Below are 16501 nucleotides of genomic sequence, written 5' to 3'. Positions count from 1 at the left end.
TACCAGAAACGGCCTTTGTACTAATATAAAGTAGCTCTCGCTTGCTTCCCATCTGCAAAAAGGCAAAATACTGACTGCTATCCTTCGACCTGAGAAGCAGCACTGAAACTGACGGTTGTCTGAAAGCGGTCAACTAATAGAAATGAATGCACTCCAAGTTTACTTTACTTATTCACAAAAAAACTGCAGAGAGGCAAAAGCAACATGTGTCTCGGAAACCTTCACGTTTCTATCTGTCGTTTTATTTCCATCCCTCCTCTTTAACTTACTCTATCAAAACACTCCCTTCTGTCCATTTCTTCCGACTTCGTTTCCCCAGCACTGGTCAGCATGTTGACTAAACGAATAGAATCCAACAAGGGCATTTCTCGATAGAAAAGGAAAAGGAAAAACTTCAACAGAAGTTATGTAATGTGTTGTGCATGGAAGTTTGTCCTGCTCTGAACCGCACCAATTGATTCTTTTTTTCCTCCCTTAAGGCCCATCCAATACACTGAGCTGAGGTGAACCCACTAACTTGTGTTGTCTTTGATCATGTATTGCGTTTGTGACTTGAACTGCATCGTTAATCGCGTATTCAGTTCTCGTCAACGCGAGTACTGCAATTGACCTTACTAAATACATCTTATTGCAAAACGTGACTTCGTGCACGGAGGAGAAAACGGGGCAGCTGGCAAAAACAGTGCTGTGTCGCACAATTAAAAAGCGTACAAACACCATAATCACGATTATTGTGAATCCAAGCACAATCCTGTGTGCTTGTGCGCAAGTGGTTTTGAATATAAACAGGTCAACAAACACAGTAAAGGCCGCAAATACAAAGATAGCTCAATGTCAAGTACTCATCCCAGATGGTTACCGAGAGAGACAGACAGACAGACAGACAGACAGACAGACAGACAGACAGACAGACAGACAGACAGACAGACAGACAGAGCGAGAGAGAGACAGAGACAGAGAGAGCGAGAGACAGAGAGCAAGAAAGAGACAGAGAGAGAGACAGAACGAGACAGAGCAAGAGAGCAAGAGCGAGAGAGAGCGACAGAGAGCAAGAAAGCGAGACAGAAAAAGAGAGACAGAGCGAGACAGAGAGCTAGAGAGTGAGAGAGAGACAGAGAGGCAGACAGAGAGAGCGAAAGAGACAGAGCGAGAAAGAGAGAGACAAACAGACCCACACACACACACACACACACACACACACACACACACACTCTGAGGGTTTTAGACAAACTGACCCAGGCCAGAAAGGGCTTTTTGATCAACAGCGTGGGCCAACTGGGCATTGGGTGTTGGCCGCTTACGCAATGGCCCCTACTTACACAGCAACAAATCCCTACTTTATGTCCCACATATGCTCTGTTGCATCAAAATAAATCAAACCAGACATGGCAGGTCAAGAAACAGCAGCCGTACGGCAGCAGTCGTATTACCAAGCACACGACAGCAGCACAGGAACAACACAAGTCACATCCGGAGGCAGAATCATGTCAATCACGTCGGCCCTTCTGGATTGTTCATCAATCCCAGAGACAAATCATTTGGGGCTTACTCCATTCCTCGTTAAACGAAGGATGCAATGTTCCAATTTTAAATCAATTTCGGGACATTCGGCGCTTTCGCAATTTAGGTCTTTAATCAGACTATTTGACTGAGCTGTGTGGTGTTCGGGTGACAGGCCAAGATCACTGAGTAAGAGCTTTGCACAAAACTTCTTCTGGCTTTCCAACTCAAACATGCCTCTGTTTTAAAATATACAAACTACAATCGGGAAAAATCCACAGACCTGAAAAGTCTGAACCAGGATAAGCCATGTAATAAATGCTTGTCAGGGATTGACAGGAAACAGAATTTAAAAAAAAAAGAAAAGAAAGTAATAAAAATAATGCAAATTACAGTATGGGATCTGTACGTGAATGGCTGGTAATTGCATTGGTGCGTCAAGCATGCTTACCCCGGCGAGGCTGAGATGAGGCCCCAGCGAGCGGATCACCTCCTCGGTGAGGTCGGACTGCTCCGTGTCCCAGACAAACCCGATGGTAACTATCTCTGGAGAATTCATGAGGACCCGACGGATCTTAATCCTCTGGCCACAGTTACTCTGGATATGGGGGAGTCAGAGAGACAGAGAGTGAGACAGAGACAGAGAGTCAGAGAGACAGAGAGTCAGAGAGAGACACAGAGAGAGAGAGAAAGAGAGAGAGATAATATCACTCAAGCGCATGGGCACCCAAATAGGGCTGGGCAACTCAATATTATCGTTTATCATCTTTAAATGTGAGTGGCACAGTGGTAAGCACTGTTGCCTGACAGCAACAAGGTCCTGGGTTCGAACCCCAGGGTAGTCCAACCTTGGGGGTCGTTCTCTGTGTGGAGTTTGCATGTTCTCCCCGTGTCTGCGTGGGTTTCCTCCGGGCACTCCGGTTTCCTCCCCCAGTCCAAACACATGTAGGTCAGGTGAATTGGCCATACTAAATTGTCCCTCAGTGTGAATGTGTTGGCCCTGTGATGGCCTGGCGGCCTGTCCAGGGTGTCTCCCCGCCTGCCACCCAATGACTGCTGGGATAGGCTCAAGCATCCCGTGACCCCAATTGGTATAAGCAGCTTGGATAATGGAATGGATGGATCTCTAAATGTTATTGTATCAGGATGAAATTTGGATATTGTCATAACCTGATACACAACTTTGAAGCTTTCTAAATCGGCGGTTTTCAAACTATGGGTCACAGCAGGCAACCGAGCAGGTCTCAGCATGTCCACAATAAACACAATTTGTTTGGGGACAGAGGGGAAAAAGGTTTAATTTTCATCTTTGCGATCAAATATCTTTTTTTTCTTTCAATACAAAAGAAAAAAAAACGTCATACTTTTTGAGTCAATGCAAAAAAATGCAGTGATTTCATGGTATCCCAACATGTCACTTAAATAATGTTTAATGTTGCGTCCGGGTGCTGGCTAGACAGAGGGACCAAGCTGGGAAGGATGTGCAGCAGGTTAGGGTGATGAAGGATAGAGATGGAAATGTGCTGATAAGCGAGGAGAGTGTGTTGAGAAGGTGGAAGGAGTACTTTGAGGGGCTGATGAACGAAGAAAATGAGAGAGAGAGAGAAGGTTGGATGATGTAGGATAGCTAATCAGGAAGTGCAGTGGATTAGCAAGGAGGAAGTGAGGGCAGCTGTGAAGAGGATGAAGAGTAGAAAGGCAGTTGGTCAGTTGGTCCTGATGACATACCTATGGAGGCATGGAGATGTTTAGGAGAGATGGCAGTGAAGTTTTTAACTAGATTGTTTAACACAATCTTAGAAAGTGAGAGGATCCCTGAGGATTGGAGAAGAAGTATATACCGGTACCGATTTTCAAGAATAAGGGCGACGTGCAGAGCTGCAGTAACTACAGAGGTATAAAGTTGATCAGCCACAGCATGAAGATATGGGAAAGAGTAATAGAAGCTAGGTTAAGAGGAGAGGTGATGATTAGCGAGCAGCAGTATGGTTTCATGCCATGAAAGAGAACCACAGATGTGATGTTTGCTTTGAGAATGTTGATTGCGAAGTATAGAGAAGGCCAGAAGGAGTTACAACGTGTCTTTGTGGATTTAGAGAAAGCACATGACAGGGTCCCGAGAGAGGAGGTGTGGTACTGTATGAGGAAGTCGGGAGTAGCAGAGAAGTATGTAGGAGTGGTGCAGGATATGTATGAGGGAAGTGTGACAGTGGTGAGGTGTGCGGTTGGAATGACAGATGGGTTCAAGGTGGAGGTGGGATTACATCAAGGATAGGCTCTGAGCCCTTTCTTGTTTGCAACGGTGATGGGCAGGTTGACAGACGAGTTCAGGCAGGCGTCTCCGTGGACTATGATGTTTGCGGATGACACTGTGATGTGTAGTAAGAATAGGTTGCAGGTGGAGGAGAGCCTGGAGAGGTGGAGGTATGCACTGGAGAGAAGAGAAACTAAAGTCAGTAGGAGCAAGACGGAATGCATATGCGTGAATGTGAGGGAGGACAGCAGAATGGTGAGGATGCAAGGAGTACAGGTGACAAAGGTGGATAAGCTGTACAAAGTAACAGGGAGTGCAGGATAGAGGTGATGAAGAGAGTGCAGACAGGGTGGAGTGGATGGAGAAGAGTATCATGAGAGATTTGCGACAGAAGGGTACCAGCAAGAGTTAAAAGGAAGGTTTACAAGATGGTTGTGAGACCAGCTATGTTATATGGTTTGGAGACAGTGGCACTGATGAAAAGACACGAGGTGGAGCTGGATGTGGCAGAGTTGAAGATGCTAAGATTTTCATTGGGAGTGATGAAGAAGGACAGGATTAGGAACGAGTATATTAGAGGGACAGCTCAGGTTGGACGGTTTGGAGACAAAGCAAGAGAGACAAGATTGAGATGGCTTGGACATGTGTGGAGGAGAAATGCTGGGTATATTGGGAGAAGGATGCTGAATATGGAGCTGCCGGGGAAGAGGAAAAGAGGAAGGCCAAAGAGGAGGTTTATGGATGTGGTGAGAGAGGACACGTAGGTGGCTGGTGTGACAGAGGAAGATGCAGAGGACAGGAAGAGATGGAAATGGATGATCCGCTGTGGCGACCCCTAACGGGATCAGCCGAAAGTAGTAGTAGTAGTAGTTGCGTCTGGGTGCCGTGGTGGTCTATTCCGTTACCTACCAACACGAGGATCGCCAGTTCGAATCCCCGTGTTACCTCCGGCTTGGTCGGGTGTCCCTACAGACACAATTGGCTGTGTCTGTGGTTGGGAATCCAGATGTGGGTATGTGTCCTGGTTGCTGAACTAGCGCCTTCTTTGGTCAGTCGGGGCGCCTGTTCGGGGAGGAGGGGGAACTGGGGAATAGCGTGATCCTCCCACACGCTACGTCCCCCTGGCGAAACTCCTCACTGTCAGGTGAAAAGAAGCGGCTGGTGACTCCACATGTATCGGAGGAGGCATGTGGTAGTCTGCAGCCCTCCCCAGATCGGCAGAGGGGGTGGAGCAGCGACTGGGATGGCTCGGAAGAGTGGGGTAATTGGCCAAGTACAACTGGGGGGGAAAAATAAGTTTTACTGTAATGGGGAAAAATTAATTTTTAAATCTATGTAATCTGCAACAAGGGACTCTGAACCTCCTTCTGAGGACAGTAGCTGATACTCATCGTGTAGAACATGGGATGGATCAGTAACTATCCTACTGGCTTACCTTAGAGTAGCCTGTTCATAAGTAGACTGTGCAAGGATGAATGTTGTCTTACCCCCATAATCTTCCATGCAGTCTGCATCAATAGGACCAGTTTAGAATTTAGTTGCACAGAGAGGTTACTGCAGTTACAAGCTGTAAAATGTCCTATCTGAGACGGCTCTCTAAGACTGCCTGATAAAAGACTAACATAAATGTTTAATCAACACCGTGAACTCTCAAGTCGAGGCAGGACGTGCAGTCGTTGTTGTGATCTACAGAGACTGTCCACATGGCTGTTCCAAGTTAATAAGTTGTCAATAAAAATACCAAGGTAGGGCGTCCGGGTGGTGCAGCGGTCTATTCTGTTGTCTACCAACACGAGGATCGCCAGTTCGAATCCCCGTGTTATCTCCGGCTTGGTTGGGCGTCCCTACAGACACAATTGGCGGTGTCTGGGGGTGGGAAGCCGGATGTGGGTATGTGTCCCGGTCGCCGCACTAGCGCCTCCTCTGGTCAGTCAGGGCGCTTGTTCGGGGGGGGGGGGGGATAGCGTGATCCTCCCACATGCTACGTCCCCTTGGCTAAACTCCTCACTGTCAGAAGAAAAAAAGCGGCTGGCGACTCCACATGCATCGGAGGAGGCCCGTGGTAGTTTGCAGCCCCAACCAGATTGGCAGAGGGGGTGGAGCAGCGACCAGGATGGCTCAGAAGAGTGGGTTAATTGGCCAAGGAAAATTGGGGAGAAAAATCTAATGAATGAATGAATGAATGAATGAATGAATGAATGAATAAGGTATTCATATGAGGAGAACTGTGAGAAGGTTTCATCGTGGATGACCACAGGCCTGTGGACGCCAACCCCCCTGGGGTTGAACATCATCCCCTCACATTCAAGACAAGGTGGGTGTAGTCACACCATTTTACAAACCTCTATGTCCAAATGATAGTCAGATAAATCGCTATCTTTTTTCATTAGAGCCAAGCTTCATCCGAGAATTTAATGATGTTAATGTTAGGGTTATAGCTTCTACATTTGTTAGTGTGTAAGATAAAAAGAGCAGGTGAACTGACACGGCCCTGGGGGGCACCTGTGCTCACGGTTCGAGGTTCTGAGAGAGTATTTCTGCTGTAAAAATGAATGACTTCTTAAAGTGCATGTGATAAGGCTCCCTCTGCAAAGCTCATATTCTTAAACGCCAACTTGCAGGGCTGCTTACCGGACAGTTGCGAAAGTCCCCGATGGTGCTGGCAGCTTGTAATAGCTCCCCGAAGGACTCGTCTCTCCTGTGATACACCTGGTGGCTGAAGAGGAAGATGTGTGGAGGAGAAACAGGTTGTCAGCAGAAATGGAGGAAACAAGGAGCGGCAGTGAGACAGGGACACAGAAGCAGAGACAAATGGGCCATGGAGAGGACAGGCAGATTTAAAATGTACAAGACTGTCGGGTGTGTAATGTTGGCTACAAGTGGAAGCGATAGCCCGTTCGAGGGCACCCGGTAAGAGGTGTGAAAAGGGGGAAAGAAAAACAGACAACAGATGTGAACAGGGAGGGTGGAGCATGGTTCATATTGACAGTGGAAACTAAAGTATTTTGCCTTACCAGAGGGCAGTGGTGGAGACATAATGCACAAGCTCTGTGAATGGCAGGGGGTCTGAAGATGCCCCGCAGCTACGACACACAGACTGCAGAACGGAGAGAAAAACCAAGAGAGAGGGGGGGGGGCAACAACAACCATAATATGAGCGTTAGTGAGGCACTACTTAGCCACTGCCAAGTACTAATTATCTAATTATCAAGTCAGCATGTCATTTTGGAAAGGGTGGGTCTGGAGATAGACATAGCCAAAGGACCCATTTGGACTTGCTCTGTATAAACTGTGGAAGGAGATGACAGACTGCAGATAAGCAGCAACGGCGACAAGTCGACTTCTTAATACTCAACTGCTTCCATCAGTTGTGAACAGTAACTTCTACACGATTCCGTGGCTCCATAAACCTAATGACCCACATACAATATGTGCAATTTGCTTCCGAAAGTTATCCATCTCATATCGACTGAGATCTTCCCACATCCAGAGGAGCGAGGGCCTAGATAATGCAGTGGCTGTTTTCGACTGGATGCCGTGGCACTGGGCAGAGACAGATTGAATGACTACAGCTCTGGGGCTTTAGTTGCTTTTGCAGTCGTCCCATGAGAGACTGTGTTAGATTGGGAGATAGCAGAACTGGTTTGGGACTGGGGTGGATAGGGACTTGCTGTCAGCCCAGCTGCAGGGCTGGGTGGTGCACGGGTCTGTCCTGGAATGTATTTGTGTATACTATCAATGATTCATCTTGTGCCGCTTCTCTAAGGAATCTGATGAGATACACCCTCCCCGTTTCAGTGGGGTAACCCAATCTCAAAACATGATGGATTAGATTGCTACAGTCTCAGACAAGTGATCCATGTGCCAGCCTGTGTGTGTGTGTGTGTGTGTGTGTGTGTGTGTGTATGTGTGCATGCATGCGTACGTGCGTACGTGTTTACATCCACTTGGTTTGTGTGCATTCAATTTTCCAGAACATTCTACATGAGAGTCAACATTGGGTATGCACTGAATCATCTAAAGCAGGATTGTGGAGGCGCTGAGAAACAACATGACGATATTTTATTTTCGTGCAGTGTTGCGAAACAGTCCTTCATTAAAAGGTAAATGGATATGCTAATGAGCACACTCTGCTCTGTTTACCTGCTCATAGACTGACATGGCAAACTTCTGGTGCGTGATGCAGGACTTCGAGGTGCAGGCATCTGTCTCCTCGGGTACGATGTGCAGGTGGATCCGCTCCAGGATGTTTTCCTGTGAATTAGATGGTTGGGTACAAAACAAAAAAAAGAAAGATAAATTTGTAAAACTTTCTCAGCCTGGACAGCATACGTCTGAGTCAAACAAGGAAGGTGTTGAACCCCCATGGACGACAGCGAGGCCATCTGTGGCTTCACAAGCATTTGTCTTTTTACCCCAATTTTACCTTGATGCAGGCATCACTTTTACCTGGGTTCTTCTTTTACTTAGTACATTTCTTTTATTAGTAACACTTACCTAATGTTACTTGATGACTCACATAATTACACTTTATATGCTTAACACAGAATATACACCATATATACTAACACTTAGCAACAAACTGCCTGGCAACCAAAAGTTATTGCCACGTTTTATTTTCAGCTCATACTTGTGTTCTGTTACTGTGTATTGCCATGTAAAACAATTCTCGGTTCAGTTTAGGCCAGCTTCTTCTTCTCTCCCTTCCTTCCAAAGTGAAATCAATTCTGAATTACGTGTCACGTCAACGTGAGGAAGTCACCGATTACTCCAATTTTACAGGACGAGTAACACCGGACTTCCGCGTTCCCCTCTACCAAATCTTTGAGCGATTCCTTTCGACAACTTGCAGCAGGTAGCAGACGACACTCTTTATTTCTACCCACGAGGTTACACAAGGGAAAAATGGTACAGTGATGCACCGCAACACAGTCACTCGGCACTCGACCTTTGGAGACGTGCTGTAAAGCTGAGCAAACACGCAATTTCAACTCTTTCTTGAACTTTTGAAATGTTCCTGTTGCTATGGAGTCTTGTGGATATGCAAAAGGCCAAGGCCGCTTATAGACCTGGAAAGGTTACGGAAATCACTTCGAAGCCGCCGAAGCCGACACTGGAACGAATGAGTGTTTCGGATTAAGCAAGAAGAGTCCCGTAAGATGAGACAGATACTGGCAGGCACACCTTAATCTAAGTTTTACTGGTTTTCATGTATAAGGAGGCACTTTGGGGGAAAAAAAACAAGGAAAAAGAAAACGAAAAAAGAAAAAAGGAGAAAAAGAAAAGAAAAAAGAAGAAAAATAAAAATAAATAATAGAAAATAATAATAATAATGATGATGATAATAATAATAATAATAATAGAAATAGAAAAAGGAGGTAAATACAAAACTTCATAAAAGACAAGAGATTTGTCTGTGCCATTAATGTTTCTGAGGCACTTGTTTAAAAAGACATCTGCATTTAGGAAAACAGCTCGTGAAAGAGTCGGGGGGGGGTTATGCATGCACACGGCAGAGCTCACGTTGTGGAGCTGCTATACTTTACTGCAATACTTACTGTTTGGGCTGTCTTCGACCCTCGTCCTCTCATTAACCCCGCGTTTTAAATAGCAGCATCATTCTCTCTGCTGTTCATCCAGTTTGGTGTAATAAGAAGCCCTAAGTCAGTCAAGTCTTCAGTTCAAATGTGCTGCGCTACACAGAATTAAACAGCACACATCTGCGCTCTCTGCCAATTACATTAAAGTGAGGAAGTAAGCTTGTTTTGGTACGTACGCAACACGCGGAATAAACTCAATTAGCCTGATGAACAGCGAGGACCATGACTGAAAGGTCAGGTAGAAAAGAAGGTACGACTTTGTTTGTTTGCTCAAAATAGAACTCGGGAGTAAAAAAAAAACAACATTAAAATATAACACTGCAGCTGGCAAAAAGAAGTCTGGAACCTCAACACACCGAATACAAAAATTGGAAGATGTAGTAGAAATGACTGCAGACCCTTGAGGGCTACAAAAAAAAAGAAAAGAAAAGCGATGCAACACACTACAGTAGCACATAGGAGAGGGGTCCAAAGACAGCCCTGGTTCTTATATAACCTGCCACAATAATATTCGGAGGCAGTGTGGCGGGGAGCTGATGGGAGGGACAGAGGCTCTTTCACTGACCTCGCCAAACAGTTTGTTACAGTGCATTACCCTGACTGCGTGGCGGGGGTACCACACAAACAAACACACGCATTCCTTCCCATCCCCCCTCCCCCCTCCCCACCCCACCCTGAGGAACAGCCGGGTTACCACAGGAACTTACAAAGCACTCCGCCGCGTCGTCCATGAAGCCCAGCTGGAAGCGCTGCTCGTCCTTAAAGGTCTCTGCCAAGGCGTGACGAAGGTTATCCGAGGGCAGAGCACGCTCCCGACTGTGCTGAAACTGGGAAAAGATCCCCTGCAAAACATGAGAGGGACACGTAGTGTCATAGATGCAACTAGTGTTGCCGACCTCCACAAATGAAGATATGGACTGAGAATAGGAGGAGGGGGTATTGGTACCGATTCTCAGTTACTTGACTAATGATGTTGTGAAACACATTTACTTTCCTTAACATTATCTGTGCTGTAGGCCCACAAATACAGTTTGACTTGATTTGCAGTGTTATTAAGATTATAACCTACAATCAGAATGCAACGCCTCAAAGATGAGTTTTTAAATGAGTTAGAAGCCGGTTTCATGAGGTGCTTGGCATCTCAAAAGAACCTGCAAATGAATAATTGACTAGTCTCTGGCGCTGCAGTTCTCGATATCTGCAGTCTGGTAATTTAAACTGAGCAGACGTCATATCGAATCAACAGTGATGACCAGCAGCAAGTCAATGACAACAGCGTTGGCTTTCATCGACCACGCTGTTCACTGCCACTTACCTTCAGTGCACAGAAGATGCATGACTCTCCCAGACAGAAGTGACCAGGCAGCTGCCGCAAGCTTCGCCTGAAGATGTCCAGTTGCCACAGCACCTGAAATATGGGTTCGAAGAAAATCACCACGTCATAAAGTCTCGACCATTTTGCAAAGCATGAACTACTTTGCAAATACAGTATTTCTTACGGAGAGGCTTACTGGGAAAAGGAAGCACATTCAAAAACATGAAAAGCCTTGGGCATAGCTAAACACGATTATGAGGCGAGGTACCGTGAAAGAATTCAGTATCATGAAGCGGTTTGGATCGCAATAACCATGTGTAGAGAATTGGGCAAGGTCTGAGGGTTTATAAGCAAAATGTTACAAATCCATATTTTTAAAAAAAATTAATCACATATATAATTCAATATTTCTTAAACACAGTGGATGCTTGGTAAGCTGCCATTATTTTTACAACCAAGGAATATTTACCAACAATGATTTCATGAAGGCAGGTTCCACTTTTTTTTTTCTCCCCAATTGTACTTGTCCAATTATCCCATTCTTCTGAGCCGTCCCGGTCGCTGCTCCACCCCTCTGCCGATCCAGGGAGGGCTGCAGACTACCACATGCCTCCTCTGATACATGTGGAGTCACCAGCTGCTTCTTTTCACCTGACAGTGAGGAGTTTCACCAGGGGAAAGTAGCACGTGGGAGGCTCACGCTATTCCCCCAAGTTCCCCCTCCCCCTGAACAGGCGCCCCAACCGACCAGAGGAGGCGCTAGTGCAGTGACCAGGACACACCCAAATCCGGCTTCCCACCCACAGACACGGCCAACTGTGTCTGTAGGAACAGACACAGCTAGCCGTGTGTGAGGTGAGCAAGCCGGAGGTGACACGGGGATTTGAACCGGCGATCCCTGTATTGGTAGGCAACGGAATAGCCCACCACCTGGATGTCCCCTTTTTTTTTCTTTTTTAAATAATACCGATTATGTCATTTTGGGACAACCCATTAAATGTCCTTTAACATGCGGGCTCGATATGAGGGAGAGAGAAAATAGCATTGTGGTGTTTTCATTTTTTGCGATATGTATCACACTATTAAAGGATAAAAAGGAGTTGTAAAATGTCATCAGATAAAAGCAGTTTTTTTAACTTTCAAAGCTCCATTTGCAAATAATTTGTCACTCGAAGAATGATTAGAGGGACAAGTGCAGTGGAAAGTTTTTCTTGGAGGAGGCATAAATAAGCAGACCTTGCTCGATTTCCTTTTCTATCAAGCAGTAAAAGTTTTAAGCTAACGTGAAGGAATTTGCATGACATTGCCTCCTTCGCAATCTGATAGTTGCATGTGTGTGTATTGTGTCAGTTCTGAAACGATATACTATAGTTCAGACCCATTTGATGCTTTTTGCTGTCTGTGCTGGTTATTGACATGGCATAAGGATAAAGTCTGTGAGTTCATGTCAAGGACAGTGATTGGACTCCCTTTCCAGAAAAACAACGCCTAAGGTAACCATCATCTTCAACTGGCATCTTCATCGGCTGTTTTCATGATCTGAGTCACAGACCCAGAGTGACCTCGCTGTTGGGCTGACTGCCACAATAAACCTGCTTGTCTTCCACATCCCACTTAACAATAACAGCATTTCAGTAAAAACCACAAAAAATTATGTAATACATCAGGCGATTCGGACATATTTGGAAATTGGCAAAGATTTTGAATCTCAACATTAGTCATAGTCACATTTTTCAAGAGGACAAACTGTTAAGCTGCCATACAATGTCAAACCAATATATGCAAGTAATGTGGCACCCTTGACAGACAGACAGACAGACAGAGACACAGAAACAGAGACAGAGACAGAGGGACAGAGGGACAGACACACAGACAGACAGAGACAGACAGAGGGACAGACAGACAGAGACACAGAGACAGAGGGACGGACAGACAGAAAGACAGACAGACAGACAGACAGACAGACAGACAGACAGACAGACAGAGGGACAGACAGACAGACTGAGACACAGAGACAGACAGAGGGACAGACAGACAGACAGACAGATTCTTAATGGGCCTTTACATCAAGTTCACCTGTGCACATCCAAACACAATTTCATCACAACACAAGTTCACCCCTATACATATCATGTATGCATATATCCCTCCATACACTGGATGACTTATTATGATAACCCTCATTCTACAAAAAAAAAAAATTACTCAAACTAAATATTTTTTTTCCAAGAAACTTATTCTTTCCTACGTCAGAGCACTGACTGAATGCAGGGTCAAACTGCAACTTCAGAGGATGCCAATCTCAAGTAGACAAATGATGATGGGTTTAGCATTTGTCTGCCTTTGTCCATTCAGTGAATGGTGATAAAAAGGTAAATTGAACCGTGTTGTAAAAGGAAAATAACTTGGAATGCACTCCCATGATATCCGCAGCATAGAATTTGATGACTCCCATAGAGCCCATACTTATTTACTCTGCAACGCAGAGCCATGTTACAGGTAACCAAATCAATGGGACAACGCTTCAGGCTCCCTTTTTTTAAAACCAAAAGATGATTACAGACTTGCTTTGCTCTACTATTAACTGAGATGCTGTTCGGTTAAGTTCAACGCAGAAATCATTAATGCTACAGCAGCAGCAGCCTCAGAGTATTACAAAACAAATTCAATTTTATTGCATAATGCGGCTTGCATTATGCAACTAGGTTATGGAAAATAATTATAAAATCAAACTCATAAAACAATACAATCTTAAAGGGAAGTTGGCACAGACATCCCAAATTCATTATCACATTTGGCATGAATTTAACAACTGATGGCTTTTCCCAGAAGACCTTGAGGACAGTTCAATAATTCTACATAGTGACACTCAATTATGTAGACACTGGACAAAATAAAATGGTCGCAGTGTGGTGAACCTACCTGCACAGCACTGTTGAGGAAGCAGCTGTTTTGGCCTGGCTCATTCAGCAAGCCTTTGGTGGGCGCCAGAGACAGCATGCTCCCCGGCTGGTAGGACTTGGCAAGATTGCCTCCTGGCTTCCTGAAGAACTTGACCCATGCCATTGGATAGAGGGGTCTGCCTTTTGCTGAAGTGGGAGAGTCAAGACCACACGGCTAGTTGGCGTTGGCAGTCCGAGGCTACGTTATCCCGCCGGCTGCAGCAATTGTCTTGCAACACATGGGCCTCTACCCCTCCACCTCCCCGACTCGAAAGGAGGCCGTCTCCTGCCTCGTCTTTGACTTGGAAGTATCTCAGATGAAACTATAAACACTTAACACACAAAAATAAGCTAATTCACGGTGTAAGTCCAGGTTAGGGTGATCCTTTGATATCCGCCGGTCGGATTGTCCTTATGATTTGCTTCTTAACCATGAAGGAATACGCTCTATTCATCCTAGGGTCTTGACGGCATGAGAAGTAGGTTTACGAGGGAGTGTGGTCTCCCATGCAGCTCCAGGGGGATTGCCACATGGCATTGGACTTACTGAGGACAATCGCTTTCAATCAACAGATCCACTCCGAGGTTCATCATCTGTAAGGAAGAACTATCCAGCCATCTTTAACCATTAGACGTCAACACGGCCAGACTGTGAAAGAGGAAAAAGAAAAGAAAAAGATCTTAGGACAACATCAAATTAAACATGAAACTCATGTTATTCTGATGACATTTTTATGGTAGATTTGAAACTGAATCTCAGCTGTTTTTATTCCACTAATTTGACATTTTTCAATATCACTTATTTGGTAGTTGAATTGAGAATTTTTTCTTCTTTAACAAGAGCATTAACAGTGTAGATGTTCACTTATTTAAATGGCAACAAAGGATAAACAATATACAGAATCTATTCAAAGCAGAGCTCATTGCATAGGCGTGTTAAATGCATTACAACCAGCGTCTGAATTCATGTGAAGATTAAAAAACACAAAGAAAATGTGACACTAGTAGTAGTAGTACGAGCAAAGGTCCATGAAATATTATTATCAATGGGATAATGCCAACACAAACTGAAATTATTGGAATTTTGTTTGTTTCTTTTACGTTACAATTACACTATATCTCACTTTAAATCATGTTTTTGGCACATCCATAACCACTGAAACTTGGTCTTTTTTTTCCCCCCCTCCTTTTTCTTCTCAATTGTATCCGGCCAATTACTCCACTCTTCCGAGTCGTCCCAGTCACTGCTCCACCCCCTCTGCCGATCCAGGGAGGGCTGCAGACTACCACATTTCTCCTCCGATACATGTGGAGTCACCAGCCGCTTCTTTTCACCTGACAGTGGGGAGTTTTGCCAGGGGGACGTAGTGCATGGGCGGACCACGCTATTCCCCCCAGTTCCCCCTCCCCCCCAAACAGGCGCCCTGACCGACCAGAGGCGGCGCTAGTGCAGCGAAGAGGACACATACCCACATCCGACTTCCCACCAGCAAACACAGCCAATTGTGTCTGTAGGGATGCCCGACCAAGCCGGAGGTAACGCGAGGGTTCGAACCGACGATCCTCGTGCTGGCAGGCAACGGAATAGACCGCCACGCCACCCAGATGCCCCTCAGGGTCATTTCATCACTGAAATTCATGTTCAGCTGTTGAATCTCAAACGCTTAAAGCATGAGCTATCGTATCATCTCTGACATCATCCCACATCGATTTAGCAAGAAAACGCTGTTTCGCAAGAAGAATGTCTCCGATGAGAGGGGGGAGGTAAAAAAACCCATCACCTACTGAATTAATGGGTTGAAAAAACAACAACAAATGATTTCATGTGTTTAAAGTAAGATTTTCGGCCATGCTTTAAAAACACATAAAAGTGAGCAAAGGTGACCATGGCACTGCAGAGTCCAGACCAATATTTATGGTTGACTAACCGTTCAGGAATTTCATTTAAAGAGCCTGCATGGCCTAAAAAGTGGAAAAGCTCTCAAAATGAAATACGCGCATATACACCCCCCCCCCATCTCAGTTTGCCTGACACATTAATTCTTTCATCAGCTCAGCAATATATGACCAAAGAACATCTGACCTAATTTTCATAAAACATGACAAGAACAGCGTGGCATACGACAACAGACCGCTGAAGCTGCAGTCAAATTTACGACACTTGATCGCAATCCAATCAACACAGAGAGGAAAAAAAAAGGTAAATAAATATAAAAAAATAAAAATATCTGCTGTGAACGTGCAGTGTACTACAATGAAAAGGAGTTTGGACTGCAGAATAATTTGTGCTTGTTTGCACAGTCACATCCGTGTCAAGGTTATCAGGTCAGTAAACACCATAAAGGGACATCCACACAGTCTGGCGCGCTCGCCCTCTTCATATCAGACAGTTCTGATTTTGAAAGAGACATGACTCTTTAACAGCCAGTCTTATGATAAGAAAGCTGCGCTCATAACTAAAGTAAACAGGGAACGAGTACTTCTTGTGCAAAAAAAAAAAAAAGACTGCGACAGCAGAAATAAGAGCTATCCTTTCCTGTGCGGTATGTGGTGATGCGCCCTTCTTTTAACAGCAGACACCGGACAGATAAGCTCAGTGAGTCAACTTAACCACCCTTCATTCAGTGTCAGCGTATGAAAACTGCCCCACTTCTTGACAAACGATGCAAAGTCCCTTTTTGTAGCACTCTGCAGGATCCCGTACGCCAAAACCAGTTGGACAGCATGTCACCTTCTGGTATTTCAGTTCATCCTCAAAACATTCTCACTTGCAACACGACAACTCGGGGAAAGTTAAGTTCAATGGTGGAACCAGAAGTTGAGCATTTACATTCGCCTCTCTCCAACTTTACTAAACATGCACCAATGTAATGGCCTCGCCGCTACATTT

At 45.2% G+C, this 16501-nt stretch overlaps 1 protein-coding gene across 1 annotated transcript in view; it reads right to left on the bottom strand.

The window, feature by feature from the left end:
- Positions 1-14210, bottom strand: part of LOC130130696 (inactive ubiquitin carboxyl-terminal hydrolase 53-like) — a 53235-nt gene extending 39025 nt beyond the window's left edge. The window contains exons 1-7 of the mRNA XM_056300474.1: positions 13592-14210; positions 10670-10762; positions 10062-10196; positions 7898-8008; positions 6769-6851; positions 6386-6470; positions 1952-2098 (exon numbers count right to left, since the gene is read on the bottom strand). Coding sequence (XP_056156449.1) covers positions 1952-2098; positions 6386-6470; positions 6769-6851; positions 7898-8008; positions 10062-10196; positions 10670-10762; positions 13592-13735 — 798 coding nt within the window. The 5' untranslated portion in view covers positions 13736-14210. The remainder of the gene's footprint in view (positions 1-1951; positions 2099-6385; positions 6471-6768; positions 6852-7897; positions 8009-10061; positions 10197-10669; positions 10763-13591) is intronic.
- Positions 14211-16501: the final 2291 nt, after the last annotated feature.

The sequence above is a fragment of the Lampris incognitus genome, chromosome 20, assembly GCF_029633865.1.
Source record: "Lampris incognitus isolate fLamInc1 chromosome 20, fLamInc1.hap2, whole genome shotgun sequence".
Classification (NCBI taxonomy): Eukaryota; Metazoa; Chordata; class Actinopteri; order Lampriformes; family Lampridae; genus Lampris; species Lampris incognitus.
The sequence above is the reverse complement of the archived record's forward strand: the minus strand, read 5'-3'. Positions and strand labels throughout refer to the sequence as shown.